Below are 23897 nucleotides of genomic sequence, written 5' to 3'. Positions count from 1 at the left end.
TGGCAGATGTGTTGGTTTGGCAGATGTGTTGTTTTGGCGGATGTGTTGGTTTGGCGGATGTGTTGGTTTGGCGGATGTGTTGGTTTGGCGGATGTGATGGTTTGGCGGATGTGTTGGTTGGGTGGAGGTGTTAGTTTGGTGCATGTGTTGTTTTGGCGGATGTGTTGGTTTTGCGGATTTGTTGGTTTGGCGGATGTGTTGGTTTGGCGGATGTGTTGGTTTGGCGGATGTGTTGGTTTGGCAGATGTGTTGTTTTGGCGGATGTGTTGGTTTGGCGGATGTGTTGGTTTGGCGGATGTGTTGGTTTGGCGGATGTGATGGTTTGGCGGATGAGTTGGTTGGGTGGAGGTGTTAGTTTGGTGCATGTGTTGTTTTGGCGCATGTGTTGGTTTTGCGGATTTGTTGGTTTGGCGGATGTGTTTGTTTGGCGGATGTGTTGGTTTGGCAGAGGTGTTAGTTTGGTGCATGTGTTGTTTTGGCGGATGTGTTCTTTTGGTGGAGGTGTTAGTTTGGTGCATATGTTGTTTTGGCGGATGTGTTGTTTTGGTGGATGTGTTGGTTGGCGGATGTGTTGTTTTGTAAGATGTGTTGGTTTGGCGGATGTGTTGGTTTGGCGGATGTGTTGGTTTGGCAGATGTGTTGTTTTGGCGGATGTGTTGGTTTGGCGGATGTGTTGGTTTGGTGGATGTGTTGGTTTGGCGGATGTGATGGTTTGGCGGATGTGTTGGTTGGGTGGAGGTGTTAGTTTGGTGCATGTGTTGTTTTGGCGCATGTGTTGGTTTTGCGGATTTTTTCGTTTTGCGGATGTGTTTGTTTGGCGGATGTGTTGGTTTGGCAGAGGTGTTAGTTTGGTGCATGTGTTGTTTTGGCGGATGTGTTGTTTTGGTGGAGGTGTTAGTTTGGTGCATATGTTGTTTTGGCGGATGTGTTGTTTTGGTGGATGTGTTGGTTGGCGGATGTGTTGTTTTGTAAGATGTGTTGGTTTGGCGGATGTGTTGGTTTGGCGGATGTGTTGGTTTGGCGGATGTGTTGGTTTGGTGGAGATGTTGGTTTGGCGGATGTGTTTGTTTGGCGGAGATGTTGGTTTGGCGGATGTGTTGGTTTGGCAGATATGTTGGTTTGGCGGATGTGTTGGTTTGGTGGATGTGTTGGTTTGGCGGAGATGTTGGTTTGGCGGATGTGTTGGTTTGGTGGAGATGTTGGTTTGGCGGATGTGTTGGTTTGGCAGATATGTTGGTTTGGCGGATGTGTTGGTTTGGCGGAGATGTTGGTTTGGCGGATGTGTTAGTTTGGTGCATGTGTTGTTTTGGAGGATGTGTTGATTTGGCGGATGTGTTGGTTTGGCAGATGTGTTGGTTTGGCGGATGCGTTGGTTTGGCGGATGTGTTGGTTTGGTGCATGTGTTGTTGTGGCGGATGTGTTGGTTTGGCGGAGATGTTGGTTTGGCGGATGTGTTGGTTTGGCGGATGCGTTGGTTTGGCGGATGCTTTGGTTTGGCGGATGTGTTGGTTTGGTGCATGTGTTGTTTTGGCGGATGTGTTGGTTTGGCGGAGGTGTTAGTTTGGTGCATGTGTTGTTTTGGCGCATGTGTTGGTTTGGCGTATGTGTTTGTTTGGCGGATGTGTTGGTTTGGCGGATGTGTTGGTTTGGCGGGTGTGTTGGTTTGGCGGAGATGTTGGTTTGGCGGATGTGTTGGTTTGGCGGATGCGTTGGTTTGGCGGATGCGTTGGTTTGGCGGATGTGTTGGTTTGGCGGATGCGTTGGTTTGGCGGATGTGTTGTTTTGGCGGATGTGTTAGTTTGGTGCATGTGTTGTTTTGGCGGATGTGTTGGTTTGGCGGATGTGTTGGTTTGGCGGATGTGTTGGTTTGGCGGATGTGTTGGTTTGGCGGATGTGTTAGTTTGGTGCATGTGTTGTTTTGGCGGATGCGTTGGTTTGGCGGATGTGTTAGTTTGGTGCATGTGTTGTTTTGGCGGATGTGTTGGTTTGGCGGAGGTGTTAGTTTGGTGCATGTGTTGTTTTGGCGCATGTGTTGGTTTGGCGGATGTGTTTGTTTGGCGGATGTGTTGTTTTGGCGGATGTGTTGGTTCATGATTCCTTTACTCGATTCAAATTGGTTGAATGATTGATTTTTATATTGCAGGCAGCTGCATCTCACCACAGGTGAGTTCAATTCCAAAGTAAAGGAGAATCACCTGCTTGTTCTTTCGTGTGCTTGGTGTGGTCTGAACGATCTTCAAATGTCTCAGGGGTCTTAGCAGTCTGAAGGGTCGAAAGGTATATTCCAACAGTAGGTAGTTAATAGCCGTACGCAATTAATAGACAGGATGCATTCGACATTCAAACAGTACATAATTAATAGATATACTGTATAGTCACACGGCTTCACCGTCTCTGCCTCATGGACCATGTTTTTCGGTTTGATATATATTTAAAGAAAAGACGATTTGGTCACAAATATACATACATAACCATATACATTTGCTCCATTATAATAAGATATTGAGAAAATAATTAATAATTGGGTCAAAATGTCAAAGGATGAACTCATCTATAATAATAAATGGCAGTGTCCGTCCGTCCCCTCCATTACTCCAAAACCATGAAACCTGGCGGCTCAAACCTTTGCATGCCTGCACCTGGCCATCCAACAGATCGCAATGATGAAAACTGGGTGTTTGGGTGTGTTATAACATCCTTTTTGAAGATGATTAACGAGGTGCTCATAAGAAAAAAAAAAGGTCTTTTTTTCTCATAAAAATATTAAAATGTCGTGCCTTGCCTTGGAAACACGATCGATTTATCATTACATAATTGAAGCATATCGTCAAAATTTGGATTCGTGTATGAGGTGTATGATGCAAACAAAACCAGAGGTGTATGATGCAAATAAGAATAAATGTGCCTTGCTCAAGGCTCTCTAGTGAGGGCAATTTGTTCTATCAGACAAACCTTAGTCGAGTTATTGTGAAAAACATTACAAATGTCAATAATTATGTCAATACCTAAAAAATTAGGTCAAGGTCAAATACATATATGTCAACCCTGTAGACTTGGTATTATCATTGTTGGTGCAAAATGTCATTCCGAAAGTCCTCGGACATTGGCAGAAAAAAAGTGAGAAAAACCTAAATTGTGGTTTAATACTCCTTGGGGTGGAAGACCTTGGCATTTAACCCGGACAGGTATGACGTAAATCAAGCGTAAATGCACCTTGCTCTAGGCCATCTCGTGAGGGCAATTTCGTTCTGATCAGACAAACTCTAGTCGAGTTATGTTGACAAATGTAAAATGTATATAATTAGGTCATGACCTTAGAATTAGGTCAAGTAAAAAGTTCAAGTTCAAAATATTTAGGACATCCCAAATATTTCCTTCCAAAAATGTATTCCGAAAGTCCCAGTAGGTTCTGAGATACAGCTCGGCCATTTACAGTTTGGAAATTTGAAGCGTTAAGAGTGCAGGAAGAAAACAAATAAAAAAATAAAAGGAAAATACTTTTCGAAATGGTGGCTTAGTACTCCAAGGGGTTTAGGAAACCTTGTGATACCATTAAAAATTGGAGGCGCCAAGTGTAAAAAAAAATTCTACAACAGCAATAAGGCAATAGGGGGAAGGCAACAGCAATAGGGGGAAGGTTAATTACATAAACAACCATTCCACTCAATTATAGAAAAATGAAGAATCACAAAATGTACAAATTCTCATTTTCATAACAATATGGGAACACAGCAAAAAAGTAAATACGCCAAGAGTTTCGAAGGGGTAATGCAAGTCCGTTTATATTAACTACCTGTCATAACATGCCAGGTTTACAGCTTTTGACTTGTACATGATTTAGGAAGGAGCTAAAGCAAAGGTTTGGATTTCAGATAAACTTACAGTAAAGTTGTGACTTGAGACGAACTTGCAGCAAAGTTGTGACTTGAGACGAACTTGCAGCAAAGTTGTGACTTGAGACGAACTTGCAGCAAAGTTGTGACTTGAGACGAACTTGCAGCTACAGCAAAGTTGTGACTTGAGACGAACTTGCAGCTACAGCAAAGTTGTAACTTGAGACAAACTTACAACAAAGTTATAACTTGAGACGAACTTACAACAAAGTTATAACTTGAGACGAACTTACAGCAAAGTTGTAAATTGAGACAAACTTACAGCAAAGTTGTAAATTGAGACGAACTTGCAGCAAAGTTGTAAATTGAGACAAACTTGCGGCAAAGTTGTGACTTGAGACGAACTTGCAGCAAAGTTGTAAATTGAGACAAACTTGCGGCAAAGTTGTGACTTAAGATGAGTTTACAGCAAAAATTGTGACTTGAGACAAACTTACACCAACACCCTTGATTTGAGACAAACCAACAGGAAAAGGTTTGACTTAAGATGAGTTTACAGCAAAGTTGTGACTTGACAAGAACTTACAGCAAAGTTGTGACTTGACAAGAACTTCAAGCAAAGTAGTGACTTGAGACGAACTTACAGTAAAAGTTGTAAATTGAGACGAACTTACAGTATTAGTTGTGACTTGAGACGAACTTACAGTATAAGTTGTGACTTGAGACAAACTTAAAGCAAAAGTTGTGACTTGAGACGAACTTACAGCAAAGTTGTAAATTGAGACGAACTTGCAGCAAAGTTGAAAATTGAGACGAACTTACAGCAAAAGTTGTGACTTGAGACAAACTTACAGCAAAAGTTGTGACTTGAGACGAACTTACAGCAAAAGTTGTGACTTGAGACAAACTTACAGCAAAAGTTGTGACTTGAGACGAACTTACAGCAAAGTTGTAAATTGAGACGAACTTACAGTATAAGTTGTGACTTGAGACGAACTTACAGTATAAGTTGTGACTTGAGACAAACTTAAAGCAAAAGTTGTGACTTGAGACGAACTTACAGCAAAGTTGTAAATTGAGACGAACTTGCAGCAAAGTTGTAAATTGAGACGAACTTACAGCAAAAGTTGTGACGAGACAAACTTACAGCAAAGGTTGTGACTTGAGACGAACTTACAGCAAAAGTTGTGACTTGAGACAAACTTACAGCAAAAGTTGTGACTTGAGACGAACTTACAGCAAAAGTTGTGACTTGAGACGAACTTACAGTATAAGTTGTGACTTGAGACAAACTTACAGCAAAAGTTGTGACTTGAGACGAACTTACAGCAAAGTTGTAAATTGAGACGAACTTGCAGCAAAGTTGTAAATTGAGACGAACTTACAGCAAAAGTTGTGACTTGAGACAAACTTACAGCAAAAGTTGTGACTTGAGACGAACTTACAGCAAAAGTTTTGACTTGAGACAAACTTACAGCAAAAGTTGTGACTTGAGACGAACTTACAGCAAAGTTGTAAATTGAGACGAACTTACAGTACAAGTTGTGACTTGAGACGAACTTACAGTATAAGTTGTGACTTGAGACAAACTTAAAGCAAAAGTTGTGACTTGAGACGAACTTACAGCAAAGTTGTAAATTGAGACGAACTTGCAGCAAAGTTGTAAATTGAGACGAACTTACAGCAAAAGTTGTGACTTGAGACAAACTTACAGCAAAAGTTGTGACTTGAGACGAACTTACAGCAAAGTTGTAAATTGAGACGAACTTACAGTATAAGTTGTGACTTGAGACGAACTTACAGTATAAGTTGTGACTTGAGACAAACTTAAAGCAAAAGTTGTGACTTGAGACGAACTTACAGCAAAGTTGTAAATTGAGACGAACTTGCAGCAAAGTTGTAAATTGAGACGAACTTACAGCAAAAGTTGTGACTTGAGACAAACTTACAGCAAAGGTTGTGACTTGAGACGAACTTACAGCAAAAGTTGTGACTTGAGACAAACTTACAGCAAAAGTTGTGACTTGAGACGAACTTACAGCAAAAGTTGTGACTTGAGACGAACTTACAGCAAAGTTGTAAATTGAGACGAACTTACAGTATAAGTTGTGACTTGAGACAAACTTACAGCAAAAGTTGTGACTTGAGACGAACTTACAGCAAAGTTGTAAATTGAGACGAACTTGCAGCAAAGTTGTAAATTGAGACGAACTTACAGCAAAAGTTGTGACTTGAGACAAACTTACAGCAAAGGTTGTGACTTGAGACGAACTTACAGTATAAGTTGTGACTTGAGACAAACTTACAGCAAAAGTTGTGACTTGAGACGAACTTACAGCAAAGTTGTAAATTGAGACGAACTTGCAGCAAAGTTGTAAATTGAGACGAACTTACAGCAAAAGTTGTGACGAGACAAACTTACAGCAAAGGTTGTGACTTGAGACGAACTTACAGCAAAAGTTGTGACTTGAGACAAACTTACAGCAAAAGTTGTGACTTGAGACGAACTTACAGCAAAAGTTGTGACTTGAGACGAACTTACAGTATAAGTTGTGACTTGAGACAAACTTACAGCAAAAGTTGTGACTTGAGACGAACTTACAGCAAAGTTGTAAATTGAGACGAACTTGCAGCAAAGTTGTAAATTGAGACGAACTTACAGCAAAAGTTGTGACTTGAGACAAACTTACAGCAAAAGTTGTGACTTGAGACGAACTTACAGCAAAAGTTTTGACTTGAGACAAACTTACAGCAAAAGTTGTGACTTGAGACGAACTTACAGCAAAGTTGTAAATTGAGACGAACTTACAGTACAAGTTGTGACTTGAGACGAACTTACAGTATAAGTTGTGACTTGAGACAAACTTAAAGCAAAAGTTGTGACTTGAGACGAACTTACAGCAAAGTTGTAAATTGAGACGAACTTGCAGCAAAGTTGTAAATTGAGACAAACTTACAGCAAAAGTTGTGACTTGAGACGAACTTACAGCAAAGTTGTAAATTTAGACGAACTTGCAGCAAAGTTGTAAATTGAGACGAACTTACAGCAAAAGTTGTGACTTGAGACAAACTTACAGCAAAAGTTGTGACTTGAGACGAACTTACAGCAAAGTTGTAAATTGAGACGAACTTACAGTATAAGTTGTGACTTGAGACGAACTTACAGTATAAGTTGTGACTTGAGACAAACTTAAAGCAAAAGTTGTGACTTGAGACGAACTTACAGCAAAGTTGTAAATTGAGACGAACTTGCAGCAAAGTTGTAAATTGAGACGAACTTACAGCAAAAGTTGTGACTTGAGACAAACTTACAGCAAAGGTTGTGACTTGAGACGAACTTACAGCAAAAGTTGTGACTTGAGACAAACTTACAGCAAAAGTTGTGACTTGAGACGAACTTACAGCAAAAGTTGTGACTTGAGACGAACTTACAGCAAAGTTGTAAATTGAGACGAACTTACAGTATAAGTTGTGACTTGAGACAAACTTACAGCAAAAGTTGTGACTTGAGACGAACTTACAGCAAAGTTGTAAATTGAGACGAACTTGCAGCAAAGTTGTAAATTGAGACGAACTTACAGCAAAAGTTGTGACTTGAGACAAACTTACAGCAAAGGTTGTGACTTGAGACGAACTTACAGCAAAAGTTGTGACTTGAGACAAACTTACAGCAAAAGTTGTGACTTGAGACGAACTTACAGTAAAAGTTGTAACTTGAGACGAACTTACAGTAAAAGTTGTAACTTGAGACGGACTTGCAGCAAAAGTTGTAAATTGAGACGAACTTACAGTAAAAGTTGTAACTTGAGACGAACTTACAGTATAAGTTGTGACTTGAGACAAACTTACAGCAAAAGTTGTGACTTGAGACGAACTTACAGCAAAGTTGTAAATTGAGACGAACTTGCAGCAAAATTGTAAATTGAGATGAACTTATAGCAAAAGTTGTGACTTGAGACAAACTTACAGCAAAAGTTGTGACTTGAGACGAACTTACAGCAAAAGTTGTGACTTGAGACAAACTTACAGCAAAAGTTGTGACTTGAGACGAACTTACAGTATAAGTTGTAACTTGAGACGAACTTACAGTATAAGTTGTGACTTGAGACAAACTTACAGCAAAAGTTGTGACTTGAGACGAACTTACAGCAAAAGTTGTGACTTGAGACGAACTTACAGCAAAAGTTGTGACTTGAGACAAACTTACAGCAAAAGTTGTGACTTGAGACGAACTTACAGTATAAGTTGTAACTTGAGACAAACTTACAGCAAAAGTTGTGACTTGAGACAAACTTACAGCAAAAGTTGTGACTTGAGACGAACTTACAGCAAAAGTTGTGACTTGAGACAAACTTACAGCAAAAGTTGTGACTTGAGATGAACTTACAGTAAAAGTTGTAACTTGAGACGAACTTACTGCAAAAGTTGTAAATTGAGACGAACTTACAGTAAAAGTTGTAACTTGAGACGAACTTACAGTATAAGTTGTGACTTGAGACGAACTTACAGCAAAGTTGTAAATTGAGACGAACTTACAGCAAAAGTTGTGACTTGAGACGAACTTACAGCAAAAGTTGTGACTTGAGACAAACTTACAGCAAAAGTTGTGACTTGAGACGAACTTACAGCAAAAGTTGTGACTTGAGACAAACTTACAGCAAAAGTTGTGACTTGAGACGAACTTACAGCAAAGTTGTAAATTGAGACGAACTTGCAGCTACAGCAAAGTTGTGACTTGAGACGAACTTGCAGCTACAGCAAAGTTGTAACTTGAGACAAACTTACAACAAAGTTATAACTTGAGACGAACTTACAGCAAAGTTGTAAATTGAGACAAACTTACAGCAAAGTTGTAAATTGAGACGAACTTGCAGCAAAGTTGTAAATTGAGACAAACTTGCGGCAAAGTTGTGACTTGAGACAAACTTACAGCAAAAGTTGTGACTTGAGACGAACTTACAGCAAAAGTTGTGACTTGAGACGAACTGACAGTAAAAGTTGTAACTTGAGACGAACTTACAGTATAAGTTGTGACTTGAGACGAACTTACAGTAAAAGTTGTGACTTGAGACAAACTTACACCAACACCTTTGATTTGAGACAAACCAACAGGAAAAGGTTTGACTTAAGATGAGTTTACAGCAAAATTTTGACTTGAGACAAACTTACAGCAAAGTTGTGACTTGACAAGAACTTCAAGCAAAGTAGTGACTTGAGACGAACTTACAGTAAAAGTTGTAACTTGAGACGAACTTACAGTAAAAGTTGTAACTTGAGACGAACTTACAGTATAAGTTGTGACTTGAGACGAACTTACAGCAAAGTTGTAAATTGAGACGAACTTGCAGCAAAGTTGTAAATTGAGACGAACTTGCAGCAAAGTTGTAAATTGAGACGAACTTACAGCAAAAGTTGTGACTTGAGACAAACTTACAGCAAAAGTTGTGACTTGAGACGAACTTACAGCAAAAGTTGTGACTTGAGACAAACTTACAGCAAAAGTTGTGACTTGAGACGAACTTACAGCAAAAGTTGTAACTTGAGACGAACTTACAGTATAAGTTGTGACTTGAGACGAACTTACAGTATAAGTTGTGACTTGAGACGAACTTACAGCAAAAGTTGTAACTTGAGACGAACTTACAGTAAAAGTTGTAACTTGAGACGAACTTACAGCAAAAGTTGTAACTAGAGACGAACTTACAGTATAAGTTGTGACTTGAGACGAACTTACAGCAAAAGTTGTAACTTGAGACAAACTTACAGCAAAGGTTGTAACTTGAGACAAACTTACAGCAAAAGTTGTGACTTGAGATGAACTTACAGCAAAAGTTGTGACTTGAGACAAACTTACAGTAAAAGTTGTGACTTGAGACAAACTTACAGTAAAAGTTGTGACTTGAGACGAATTTGGAGCTACAGTAAATTTGTGACTTGACAAGAACTTCAAGCAAAGTAGTGACTTGAGACAAACTTACAGTAAAAGTTGTGACTTGAGACGAACTTGCAGTAAAACCTTTGACTTGAGACAAACCAACAGCAAAAGTTGTGACTTGAGACGAACTTACAGTAAAAGTTGTGACTTGAGACAAACTCACACCAACACCTTTGATTTGTGACAAACCAACAGCAAAAGTTTTGACTTGAGATGAGTTTACAGCAAAATTTTGACTTGAGACAAACTTACAGCAAAATTTTGACTTGAGACAAACTTACAGCAAAATTTTGACTTGAGACAAACTTACAGCAAAATTTTGACTTGAGACAAACTTACAGTAAAAGTTGTGACTTGACAAGAACTTCAAGCAAAGTAGTGACTTGAGACAAACTTACAATAAAAGTTGTGACTTGAGACGAACTTGTAGTATAAGTTGTGACTTGACAAGAACTTCAAGCAAAGTAGTGACTTGAGACAAACTTACAATAAAAGTTGTGACTTGAGACAAACTTACAGTAAAAGTTGTAACTTGAGACAAACTTACAATAAAAGTTGTGACTTGAGACAAACTTACAGCAAAAGTTGTGACTTGAGACAAACTTACAATAAAAGTTGTGACTTGAGACGAACTTGCAGTATAAGTTGTGACTTGACAAGAACTTCAAGCAAAGTAGTGACTTGAGACAAACTTACAATAAAAGTTGTGACTTGAGACAAACTTACAGTAAAAGTTGTAACTTGAGACAAACTTACAATAAAAGTTGTGACTTGAGACAAACTTACAGCAAAAGTTGTGACTTGAGACAAACTTACAATAAAAGTTGTGACTTGAGACAAACTTACAGTAAAAGTTGTGACTTGAGACAAACTTACAGCAAAGTTGTAAATTGAGACGAACTTGCAGCAAAGTTGTAAATTGAGACGAACTCACAGTATAAGTTGTGACTTGAGACGAACTTACAGTATAAGTTGTGACTTGAGACAAACTTAAAGCAAAAGTTGTGACTTGAGACGAACTTACAGCAAAGTTGTAAATTGAGACGAACTTGCAGCAAAGTTGTAAATTGAGACGAACTTACAGCAAAAGTTGTGACTTGAGACAAACTTACAGCAAAGGTTGTGACTTGAGACGAACTTACAGCAAAAGTTGTGACTTGAGACAAACTTACAGCAAAAGTTGTGACTTGAGACGAACTTACAGCAAAAGTTGTGACTTGAGACGAACTTACAGCAAAGTTGTAAATTGAGACGAACTTACAGTATAAGTTGTGACTTGAGACGAACTTACAGTATAAGTTGTGACTTGAGACAAACTTACAGCAAAAGTTGTGACTTGAGACGAACTTACAGCAAAGTTGTAAATTGAGACGAACTTGCAGCAAAGTTGTAAATTGAGACGAACTTACAGCAAAAGTTGTGACTTGAGACAAACTTACAGCAAAGGTTGTGACTTGAGACGAACTTACAGCAAAAGTTGTGACTTGAGACAAACTTACAGCAAAAGTTGTGACTTGAGACGAACTTACAGTAAAAGTTGTAACTTGAGACGAACTTACAGTAAAAGTTGTAACTTGAGACGAACTTACAGCAAAAGTTGTAAATTGAGACGAACTTACAGTAAAAGTTGTAACTTGAGACGAACTTACAGTATAAGTTGTGACTTGAGACAAACTTACAGCAAAAGTTGTGACTTGAGACGAACTTACAGCAAAAGTTGTGACTTGAGACGAACTTACAGTATAAGTTGTAACTTGAGACGAACTTACAGTATAAGTTGTGACTTGAGACAAACTTACAGCAAAAGTTGTGACTTGAGACGAACTTACAGCAAAAGTTGTGACTTGAGACGAACTTACAGCAAAGTTGTAAATTGAGACGAACTTGCAGCAAAATTGTAAATTGAGACGAACTTACAGCAAAAGTTGTGATTTGAGACAAACTTACAGCAAAAGTTGTGACTTGAGACGAACTTACAGCAAAAGTTGTGACTTGAGACGAACTTACAGCAAAAGTTGTGACTTGAGACAAACTTACAGCAAAAGTTGTGACTTGAGACAAACTTACAGCAAAAGTTGTGACTTGAGACGAACTTACAGTAAAAGTTGTAACTTGAGACGAACTTACTGCAAAAGTTGTAAATTGAGACGAACTTACAGTAAAAGTTGTAACTTGAGACGAACTTACAGCAAAGTTGTAAATTGAGACGAACTTGCAGCTACAGCAAAGTTGTGACTTGAGACAAACTTACAGCAAAAGTTGTGACTTGAGACAAACTTACAGCAAAAGTTGTGACTTGAGACGAACTTACAGTATAAGTTGTGACTTGAGACAAACTTACAGCAAAAGTTGTGACTTGAGACGAACTTCCAGCAAAAGTTGTGACTTGAGACGAACTTACAGCAAAAGTTGTGACTTGAGACAAACTTACAGCAAAAGTTGTGACTTGAGACGAACTTGCAGTATAAGTTGTAACTTGAGACAAACTTACAGCAAAAGTTGTGACTTGAGACAAACTTACAGCAAAAGTTGTGACTTGAGACGAACTTACAGCAAAAGTTGTGACTTGAGACAAACTTACAGCAAAAGTTGTGACTTGAGACGAACTTACAGTAAAAGTTGTAACTTGAGACGAACTTACTGCAAAAGTTGTAAATTGAGACGAACTTACAGTAAAAGTTGTAACTTGAGACGAACTTACAGTATAAGTTGTGACTTGAGACAAACTTACAGCAAAAGTTGTGACTTGAGACGAACTTACAGCAAAGTTGTAAATTGAGACGAACTTACAGCAAAAGTTGTGACTTGAGACGAACTTACAGCAAAGTTGTGACTTGAGACAAACTTACAGCAAAAGTTGTGACTTGAGACGAACTTACAGCAAAGTTGTAAATTGAGACGAACTTACAGTATAAGTTGTGACTTGAGACGAACTTACAGTATAAGTTGTGACTTGAGACAAACTTAAAGCAAAAGTTGTGACTTGAGACGAACTTACAGCAAAGTTGTAAATTGAGACGAACTTGCAGCAAAGTTGTAAATTGAGACGAACTTACAGCAAAAGTTGTGACTTGAGACAAACTTACAGCAAAGGTTGTGACTTGAGACGAACTTACAGCAAAAGTTGTGACTTGAGACAAACTTACAGCAAAAGTTGTGACTTGAGACGAACTTACAGCAAAAGTTGTGACTTGAGACGAACTTACAGCAAAGTTGTAAATTGAGACGAACTTACAGTATAAGTTGTGACTTGAGACGAACTTACAGTATAAGTTGTGACTTGAGACAAACTTACAGCAAAAGTTGTGACTTGAGACGAACTTACAGCAAAGTTGTAAATTGAGACGAACTTGCAGCAAAGTTGTAAATTGAGACGAACTTACAGCAAAAGTTGTGACTTGAGACAAACTTACAGCAAAGGTTGTGAATTGAGACGAACTTACAGCAAAAGTTGTGACTTGAGACAAACTTACAGCAAAAGTTGTGACTTGAGACGAACTTACAGTAAAAGTTGTAACTTGAGACGAACTTACAGTAAAAGTTGTAACTTGAGACGAACTTACAGCAAAAGTTGTAAATTGAGACGAACTTACAGTAAAAGTTGTAACTTGAGACGAACTTACAGTATAAGTTGTGACTTGAGACAAACTTACAGCAAAAGTTGTGACTTGAGACGAACTTACAGCAAAGTTGTAAATTGAGACGAACTTGCAGCAAAATTGGAAATTGAGACGAACTTACAGCAAAAGTTGTGACTTGAGACAAACTTACAGCAAAAGTTGTGACTTGAGACGAACTTACAGCAAAAGTTGTGACTTGAGACAAACTTACAGCAAAAGTTGTGACTTGAGACGAACTTACAGTATAAGTTGTAACTTGAGACGAACTTACAGTATAAGTTGTGACTTGAGACAAACTTACAATAAAAGTTGTGACTTGAGACAAACTTACAGTAAAAGTTGTGACTTGAGACAAACTTACAGCAAAGTTGTAAATTGAGACGAACTTGCAGCAAAGTTGTAAATTGAGACGAACTCACAGTATAAGTTGTGACTTGAGACGAACTTACAGTATAAGTTGTGACTTGAGACAAACTTAAAGCAAAAGTTGTGACTTGAGACGAACTTACAGCAAAGTTGTAAATTGAGACGAACTTGCAGCAAAGTTGTAAATTGAGACGAACTTACAGCAAAAGTTGTGACTTGAGACAAACTTACAGCAAAGGTTGTGACTTGAGACGAACTTACAGCAAAAGTTGTGACTTGAGACAAACTTACAGCAAAAGTTGTGACTTGAGACGAACTTACAGCAAAAGTTGTGACTTGAGACGAACTTACAGCAAAGTTGTAAATTGAGACGAACTTACAGTATAAGTTGTGACTTGAGACGAACTTACAGTATAAGTTGTGACTTGAGACAAACTTACAGCAAAAGTTGTGACTTGAGACGAACTTACAGCAAAGTTGTAAATTGAGACGAACTTGCAGCAAAGTTGTAAATTGAGACGAACTTACAGCAAAAGTTGTGACTTGAGACAAACTTACAGCAAAGGTTGTGACTTGAGACGAACTTACAGCAAAAGTTGTGACTTGAGACAAACTTACAGCAAAAGTTGTGACTTGAGACGAACTTACAGTAAAAGTTGTAACTTGAGACGAACTTACAGTAAAAGTTGTAACTTGAGACGAACTTACAGCAAAAGTTGTAAATTGAGACGAACTTACAGTAAAAGTTGTAACTTGAGACGAACTTACAGTATAAGTTGTGACTTGAGACAAACTTACAGCAAAAGTTGTGACTTGAGACGAACTTACAGCAAAAGTTGTGACTTGAGACGAACTTACAGTATAAGTTGTAACTTGAGACGAACTTACAGTATAAGTTGTGACTTGAGACAAACTTACAGCAAAAGTTGTGACTTGAGACGAACTTACAGCAAAAGTTGTGACTTGAGACGAACTTACAGCAAAGTTGTAAATTGAGACGAACTTGCAGCAAAATTGTAAATTGAGACGAACTTACAGCAAAAGTTGTGATTTGAGACAAACTTACAGCAAAAGTTGTGACTTGAGACGAACTTACAGCAAAAGTTGTGACTTGAGACGAACTTACAGCAAAAGTTGTGACTTGAGACAAACTTACAGCAAAAGTTGTGACTTGAGACAAACTTACAGCAAAAGTTGTGACTTGAGACGAACTTACAGTAAAAGTTGTAACTTGAGACGAACTTACTGCAAAAGTTGTAAATTGAGACGAACTTACAGTAAAAGTTGTAACTTGAGACGAACTTACAGCAAAGTTGTAAATTGAGACGAACTTGCAGCTACAGCAAAGTTGTGACTTGAGACAAACTTACAGCAAAAGTTGTGACTTGAGACAAACTTACAGCAAAAGTTGTGACTTGAGACGAACTTACAGTATAAGTTGTGACTTGAGACAAACTTACAGCAAAAGTTGTGACTTGAGACGAACTTCCAGCAAAAGTTGTGACTTGAGACGAACTTACAGCAAAAGTTGTGACTTGAGACAAACTTACAGCAAAAGTTGTGACTTGAGACGAACTTGCAGTATAAGTTGTAACTTGAGACAAACTTACAGCAAAAGTTGTGACTTGAGACAAACTTACAGCAAAAGTTGTGACTTGAGACGAACTTACAGCAAAAGTTGTGACTTGAGACAAACTTACAGCAAAAGTTGTGACTTGAGACGAACTTACAGTAAAAGTTGTAACTTGAGACGAACTTACTGCAAAAGTTGTAAATTGAGACGAACTTACAGTAAAAGTTGTAACTTGAGACGAACTTACAGTATAAGTTGTGACTTGAGACAAACTTACAGCAAAAGTTGTGACTTGAGACGAACTTACAGCAAAGTTGTAAATTGAGACGAACTTACAGCAAAAGTTGTGACTTGAGACGAACTTACAGCAAAGTTGTGACTTGAGACAAACTTACAGCAAAAGTTGTGACTTGAGACGAACTTACAGCAAAGTTGTAAATTGAGACGAACTTACAGTATAAGTTGTGACTTGAGACGAACTTACAGTATAAGTTGTGACTTGAGACAAACTTAAAGCAAAAGTTGTGACTTGAGACGAACTTACAGCAAAGTTGTAAATTGAGACGAACTTGCAGCAAAGTTGTAAATTGAGACGAACTTACAGCAAAAGTTGTGACTTGAGACAAACTTACAGCAAAGGTTGTGACTTGAGACGAACTTACAGCAAAAGTTGTGACTTGAGACAAACTTACAGCAAAAGTTGTGACTTGAGACGAACTTACAGCAAAAGTTGTGACTTGAGACGAACTTACAGCAAAGTTGTAAATTGAGACGAACTTACAGTATAAGTTGTGACTTGAGACGAACTTACAGTATAAGTTGTGACTTGAGACAAACTTACAGCAAAAGTTGTGACTTGAGACGAACTTACAGCAAAGTTGTAAATTGAGACGAACTTGCAGCAAAGTTGTAAATTGAGACGAACTTACAGCAAAAGTTGTGACTTGAGACAAACTTACAGCAAAGGTTGTGAATTGAGACGAACTTACAGCAAAAGTTGTGACTTGAGACAAACTTACAGCAAAAGTTGTGACTTGAGACGAACTTACAGTAAAAGTTGTAACTTGAGACGAACTTACAGTAAAAGTTGTAACTTGAGACGAACTTACAGCAAAAGTTGTAAATTGAGACGAACTTACAGTAAAAGTTGTAACTTGAGACGAACTTACAGTATAAGTTGTGACTTGAGACAAACTTACAGCAAAAGTTGTGACTTGAGACGAACTTACAGCAAAGTTGTAAATTGAGACGAACTTGCAGCAAAATTGGAAATTGAGACGAACTTACAGCAAAAGTTGTGACTTGAGACAAACTTACAGCAAAAGTTGTGACTTGAGACGAACTTACAGCAAAAGTTGTGACTTGAGACAAACTTACAGCAAAAGTTGTGACTTGAGACGAACTTACAGTATAAGTTGTAACTTGAGACGAACTTACAGTATAAGTTGTGACTTGAGACAAACTTACAGCAAAAGTTGTGACTTGAGACGAACTTCCAGCAAAAGTTGTGACTTGAGACGAACTTACAGCAAAAGTTGTGACTTGAGACAAACTTACAGCAAAAGTTGTGACTTGAGACGAACTTACAGTATAAGTTGTAACTTGAGACAAACTTACAGCAAAAGTTGTGACTTGAGACAAACTTACAGCAAAAGTTGTGACTTGAGACGAACTTACAGCAAAAGTTGTGACTTGAGACAAACTTACAGCAAAAGTTGTGACTTGAGACGAACTTACAGTAAAAGTTGTAACTTGAGACGAACTTACTGCAAAAGTTGTAAATTGAGACGAACTTACAGTAAAAGTTGTAACTTGAGACGAACTTACAGTATAAGTTGTGACTTGAGACAAACTTACAGCAAAAGTTGTGACTTGAGACGAACTTACAGCAAAGTTGTAAATTGAGACGAACTTACAGCAAAAGTTGTGACTTGAGACGAACTTACAGCAAAAGTTGTGACTTGAGACAAACTTACAGCAAAAGTTGTGACTTGAGACAAACTTACAGCAAAAGTTGTGACTTGAGACGAACTTACAGCAAAAGTTGTGACTTGAGACAAACTTACAGCAAAAGTTGTGACTTGAGACGAACTTACAGCAAAAGTTGTGACTTGAGACGAACTTACAGCAAAGTTGTAAATTGAGACGAACTTGCAGCTACAGCAAAGTTGTAACTTGAGACGAACTTGCAGCTACAGCAAAGTTGTAACTTGAGACAAACTTACAACAAAGTTATAACTTGAGACGAACTTACAGCAAAGTTGTAAATTGAGACAAACTTACAGCAAAGTTGTAAATTGAGACGAACTTGCAGCAAAGTTGTAAATTGAGACAAACTTGCGGCAAAGTTGTGACTTGAGACAAACTTACAGCAAAAGTTGTGACTTGAGACGAACTTACAGCAAAAGTTGTGACTTGAGACGAACTGACAGTAAAAGTTGTAACTTGAGACGAACTTACAGTATAAGTTGTGACTTGAGACGAACTTACAGTAAAAGTTGTGACTTGAGACAAACTTACACCAACACCTTTGATTTGAGACAAACCAACAGGAAAAGGTTTGACTTAAGATGAGTTTACAGCAAAATTTTGACTTGAGACAAACTTACAGCAAAGTTGTGACTTGACAAGAACTTCAAGCAAAGTAGTGACTTGAGACGAACTTACAGTAAAAGTTGTAACTTGAGACGAACTTACAGTATAAGTTGTGACTTGAGACAAACTTACAGCAAAAGTTGTGACTTGAGACGAACTTACAGTAAAAGTTGTAACTTGAGACGAACTTACAGTATAAGTTGTGACTTGAGACAAACTTACAGCAAAGGTTGTGACTTGAGACGAACTTACAGTAAAAGTTGTAACTTGAGACGAACTTACAGTATAAGTTGTGACTTGAGACAAACTTACAGCAAAAGTTGTGACTTGAGACGAACTTACAGTAAAAGTTGTAACTTGAGACGAACTTACAGTATAAGTTGTGACTTGAGACGAACTTACAGTATAAGTTGTGACTTGAGACAAACTTAAAGCAAAAGTTGTGACTTGAGACGAACTTACAGCAAAGTTGTAAATTTAGACGAACTTGCAGCAAAGTTGTAAATTGAGACGAACTTACAGCAAAAGTTGTGACTTGAGACAAACTTACAGCAAAAGTTGTGACTTGAGACGAACTTACAGCAAAAGTTGTGACTTGAGACAAACTTACAGCAAAAGTTGTGACTTGAGACAAACTTACAGCAAAAGTTGTGACTTGAGACGAACTTACAGCAAAGTTGTAAATTGAGACGAACTTACAGTATAAGTTGTGACTTGAGACGAACTTACAGTATAAGTTGTGACTTGAGACAAACTTAAAGCAAAAGTTGTGACTTGAGACGAACTTACAGCAAAGTTGTAAATTGAGACGAACTTGCAGCAAAGTTGTAAATTGAGACGAACTTACAGCAAAAGTTGTGACTTGAGACAAACTTACAGCAAAAGTTGTGACTTGAGACGAACTTACAGCAAAGTTGTAAATTGAGACGAACTTACAGTATAAGTTGTGACTTGAGACGAACTTACAGTATAAGTTGTGACTTGAGACAAACTTAAAGCAAAAGTTGTGACTTGAGACGAACTTACAGCAAAGTTGTAAATTGAGACGAACTTGCAGCAAAGTTGTAAATTGAGACGAACTTACAGCAAAAGTTGTGACTTGAGACAAACTTACAGCAAAGGTTGTGACTTGAGACGAACTTACAGCAAAAGTTGTGACTTGAGACAAACTTACAGCAAAAGTTGTGACTTGAGACGAACTTACAGCAAAAGTTGTGACTTGAGACGAACTTACAGCAAAGTTGTAAATTGAGACGAACTTACAGTATAAGTTGTGACTTGAGACGAACTTACAGTATAAGTTGTGACTTGAGACAAACTGACAGCAAAAGTTGTGACTTGAGATGAACTTACAGCAAAGTTGTAAATTGAGACGAGCTTGCAGCAAAGTTGTAAATTGAGACGAACTTACAGCAAAAGTTGTGACTTGAGACAAACTTACAGCAAAGGTTGTGACTTGAGACGAACTTACAGCAAAAGTTGTGACTTGAGACAAACTTACAGCAAAAGTTGTGACTTGAGACGAACTTACAGTAAAAGTTGTAAATTGAGACGAACTTACAGTAAAAGTTGTAACTTGAGACGAACTTACAGCAAAAGTTGTAAATTGAGACGAACTTACAGTAAAAGTTGTAACTTGAGACGAACTTACAGTATTAGTTGTGACTTGAGACAAACTTACAGCAAAAGTTGTGACTTGAGACGAACTTACAGCAAAGTTGTAAATTGAGACGAACTTGCAGCAAAATTGTAAATTGAGACGAACTTACAGCAAAAGTTGTGACTTGAGACAAACTTACAGCAAAAGTTGTGACTTGAGACGAACTTACAGCAAAAGTTGTGACTTGAGACAAACTTACAGCAAAAGTTGTGACTTGAGACGAACTTACAGTATAAGTTGTAACTTGAGACGAACTTACAGTATAAGTTGTGACTTGAGACAAACTTACAGCAAAAGTTGTGACTTGAGACCAACTTACAGCAAAAGTTGTGACTTGAGACGAACTTACAGCAAAAGTTGTGACTTGAGACAAACTTACAGCAAAAGTTGTGACTTGAGACGAACTTACAGTATAAGTTGTAACTTGAGACAAACTTACAGCAAAAGTTGTGACTTGAGACAAACTTACAGCAAAAGTTGTGACTTGAGACGAACTTACAGTAAAAGTTGTAACTTGAGACGAACTTACTGTAAAAGTTGTAAATTGAGACGAACTTACAGTAAAAGTTGTAACTTGAGACGAACTTACAGCAAAGTTGTGACTTGAGACGAACTTACAGCAAAGTTGTGACTTGAGACGAACTTGCAGCTACAGCAAAGTTGTAACTTGAGACAAACTTACAACAAAGTTATAACTTGAGACGAACTTACAGCAAAGTTGTGACTTGAGACGAACTTGCAGCTACAGCAAAGTTGTAACTTGAGACAAACTTACAACAAAGTTATAACTTGAGACGAACTTACAGCAAAGTTGTAAATTGAGACAAACTTACAGCAAAGTTGTAAATTGAGACTAACTTACAGTATAAGTTGTGACTTGAGACGAACTTACAGTATAAGTTGTGACTTGAGACGAACTTACAGTAAAAGTTGTGACTTGAGACGAACTTACAGCAAAGTTGTAAATTGAGACAAACTTACAGCAAAGTTGTAAATTGAGACGAACTTGCAGCAAAGTTGTAAATTGAGACAAACTTGCGGCAAAAGTTGTGACTTGAGACAAACTTACAGCAAAAGTTGTGACTTGAGACGAACTTACAGCAAAAGTTGTGACTTGAAACGAACTGACAGTAAAAGTTGTAACTTGAGACGAACTTACAGTATAAGTTGTGACTTGAGACGAACTTACAGTAAAAGTTGTGACTTGAGACAAACTTACAGCAAAAGTTGTAACTTGAGACGAACTTACAGTAAAAGTTGTAACTTGAGACGAACTTACAGCAAAAGTTGTAACTTGAGACGAACTTACAGTATAAGTTGTGACTTGAGACGAACTTACAGCAAAAGTTGTGACTTGAGACAAACTTACAGTAAAAGTTGTGACTTGAGACGAATTTGGAGCTACAGTAAATTTGTGACTTGACAAGAACTTCAAGCAAAGTTGTGACTTGAGACAAACTTACAATAAAAGTTGTGACTTGAGACGAACTTGCAGTATAAGTTGTGACTTGACAAGAACTTCAAGCAAAGTAGTGACTTGAGACAAACTTACAATAAAAGTTGTGAATTGAGACGAACTTGCAATAAAAGTTGTGACTTGAGACGAACTTGCAGTATAAGTTGTGACTTGACAAGAACTTCAAGCAAAGTAGTGACTTTAGACAAACTTACAATAAAAGTTGTGAATTGAGACGAACTTGCAATAAAAGTTGTGACTTGAGACGAACTTGCAGTATAAGTTGTGACTTGACAAGAACTTCAAGCAAAGTAGTGACTTTAGACAAACTTACAATAAAAGTTGTGAATTGAGACGAACTTGCAATAAAAGTTGTGACTTGACAAGAACTTCAAGCAAAGTAGTGACTTGAGACGAACTTGCAATAAAAGTTGTGACTTGAGACGAACTTGCAGTATAAGTTGTGACTTGACAAGAACTTCAAGCAAAGTAGTGACTTGAGACGAACTTACAATAAAAGTTGTGACTTGAGACGAACTTGCAGTAAAACCTTTGACTTGAGACAAACCAACAGGAAAAGGTTTGACTTAAGATGAGCTTACAGCAAAATTTTGACTTGAGACAAACTTAGCGCAAAGTTGTGACTTGACAAGAACTTACAGCAAAGGTTTTGATTTGAGACGAACTAGGAGCAAATAAAACATGCCTAATGTTTTGAACGGGTTATCTAATGCTCCACCCCCACCTGCCGAGTCACCTTCAATGATGCTGATCCAACCACCCCCATTAACATGACGTCAAATATGGACAGCCCCTCAAAAAATAAATGCAGGTAAACGGATTCACTCGTATTTTAAAATTAACTTTCGCGCGAATTACCTTAACTACCTGTCATTGTAATTCAAGCTTCCAGGTTTAGACTTGTACACACTGAGGACGAGTTTTGTTGATTACTCACTTTTTGGAAGGGGCAAGGCCCTATGCCTGTTGAAACGCATTACTATTGGCTGTGCCTCTCCAGCGGCAGCCAATCTGAAAGCGCATCGTCCAGGTGTGACACTTGGACCAAACTGCAGCAACAGACCGGTTGCATACCAAGTAGTTGTTTATCGGCAGGGCGAATGCTCATTCGTGTTCATTCTGGTTTAGGAACCCTTGACATTACCTGGAGAAGACGTCGTTTTATGATTCAAATAAACAATTCATATAACTTCGCCATCTTCACATCCCTGTGTTTAAAAATAAAGTAACATCATGGAGTTCTGAGAAGGGACGTTAGGTTGGTTGCACCATCTGCACTATATCTAAACACAATGGCCTGCCCTTTGTAAAATACCGTGGTGCATTTCGCACAGTAAGCCATTGGGTGCCAAGCAAACTTTTTCCTCCCAAGTGAAAACAGATGTATGGCTCACCTTCAGAGAAACCTCACTTTTGTATCTTTTATTATAAAACAGTAAAAACAATAAAACAATGGGGAAAACAGACAATAAAACAATGGGGAAAGCAGAAAATAGAACAATGGAGGAAAACAGAAAATAAAACAATGGGGAAAACAGAAAATAAAACAATGGGGGAAACGGGCAATAAAAAATGGTGAAAGCAGAAAAAAAATGGGGAAAACAGGCAATAAAACAATGGGGAAAACAGACAATAAAACAATGGTGAAAGCAGAAAATAGAACAAGGGGGGGAAACATAAAAAAAACAATGGGAAAAACAGACAATAAAACAATGGCGAAATCAGAAAATAAAACAATGGGGAAAGCAGAAAATAGAACAATGGAGGAAAACAGAAAATAAAACAATGGGGAAACAGAAAATAAAACAATGGGGGAAACGGGCAATAAAAAATGGTGAAAGCAGAAAAAAAGGGGAAAACAGGCAATAAAACAATGGGAGAAACAGACAATAAAACAATGGGGGAAACAGACAATACAAAATGGGGAAAACAGACAACAAAACAATGGGGGAAACAGACAATACAAAATGGGGAAAACAGACAACAAAACAATGGGGGAAACAGACAATACAAAATGGGGGAAAACAGACAACAAAACAATGGTGAAATCAGAAAATAAAACAATGGGGGAAACAGACAATATTAATAGTGAAAGCAGAAAAAAATATGGGGAAAACAGACAATGAAACAATGGGGGAAACAGACAACAAAACAATGGGGGAAACCGAAAATAAAACAATGGGGGAAAACAGACAATAAAACAATGGTGAAATCAGAAAATAAAACAATGGGGAAAGCAGAAAATAGAACAATGGGGGAAAACAGAAAATAAAACAATGGGGAAAACAGAAAATAAAACAATGGGGAAAGCAGAAAATAGAACAATGGGGGAAAACAGAAAATAAAACAATGGGGAAAACAGAAAATAAAACAATGGGGGAAACAGGCAATAAAAAATGGTGAAAGCAGAAAAATGGGGAAAAGAGACAATAAAACAATGGGGGAAACAGACAACAAAACAATGGCGGAAACAGACAATAAAAAATGGGGGAAACAGACAATAAAAAATGATGAAAGCAGAAAAAACAATGGGGAAAACAGACAATAAAACAATGGGGGAATGAGACAACAAAACAATGGGGGAAACAGAAAATAAAACAATGAGGAAAACAGACAATAAAACAATGGGGGGAAACAGACAATGAAACAATGGTGAAATCAGAAAATAAAACAATGGGGAAAGCAGAAAATAGAACAATGGGGGGAAACAGAAAATAAAACAATGGGGAAAACAGAAAATAAAACAATGGGGGAAACAGACAATGAAACAGTGGGGGAAACAGACAAAAGTTACATATTCAATCCAGAATTGACTCATGTATTCAAACTGTGATTACA

At 37.8% G+C, this 23897-nt stretch overlaps 1 protein-coding gene across 10 annotated transcripts in view; it reads right to left on the bottom strand.

Moving 5' to 3' along the window:
* Nucleotides 1–21990, bottom strand: part of LOC137425679 (putative mitochondrial transporter UCP3) — a 64159-nt gene extending 42169 nt beyond the window's left edge. Inside the window, exons 1-4 of one of the 10 annotated variants that reach the window (XM_078776991.1) lie at nt 21796–21970; nt 8490–8585; nt 3883–4035; nt 2196–2262 (exon numbers count right to left, since the gene is read on the bottom strand). Coding sequence is in view for 1 of the 10 variants with exons in the window: in XM_078776986.1 (XP_078633112.1) it covers nt 3883–4035; nt 21699–21742 (197 nt within the window). In the remaining 9 variants the exon portion in view is untranslated. Of the gene's footprint in view, nt 1–2195; nt 2263–3882; nt 4036–4155; nt 4267–8489; nt 8586–20051; nt 20077–21428 lie in introns of those variants that run through there. The other 9 variants (XM_078776993.1, XM_078776995.1, XM_078776994.1 and 6 more) reach the window with 9 other exon arrangements.
* Between the last annotated feature and the right edge of the window lie 1907 nt (nt 21991–23897).

Source organism: Myxine glutinosa, chromosome 4, assembly GCF_964187855.1.
Source record: "Myxine glutinosa chromosome 4, kmMyxGlut1.1, whole genome shotgun sequence".
In the NCBI taxonomy this organism is placed as follows: Eukaryota; Metazoa; Chordata; class Myxini; order Myxiniformes; family Myxinidae; genus Myxine; species Myxine glutinosa.
Note: the sequence above shows the minus strand (reverse complement) of the source record. Positions and strands in the feature narration are given on the sequence as shown.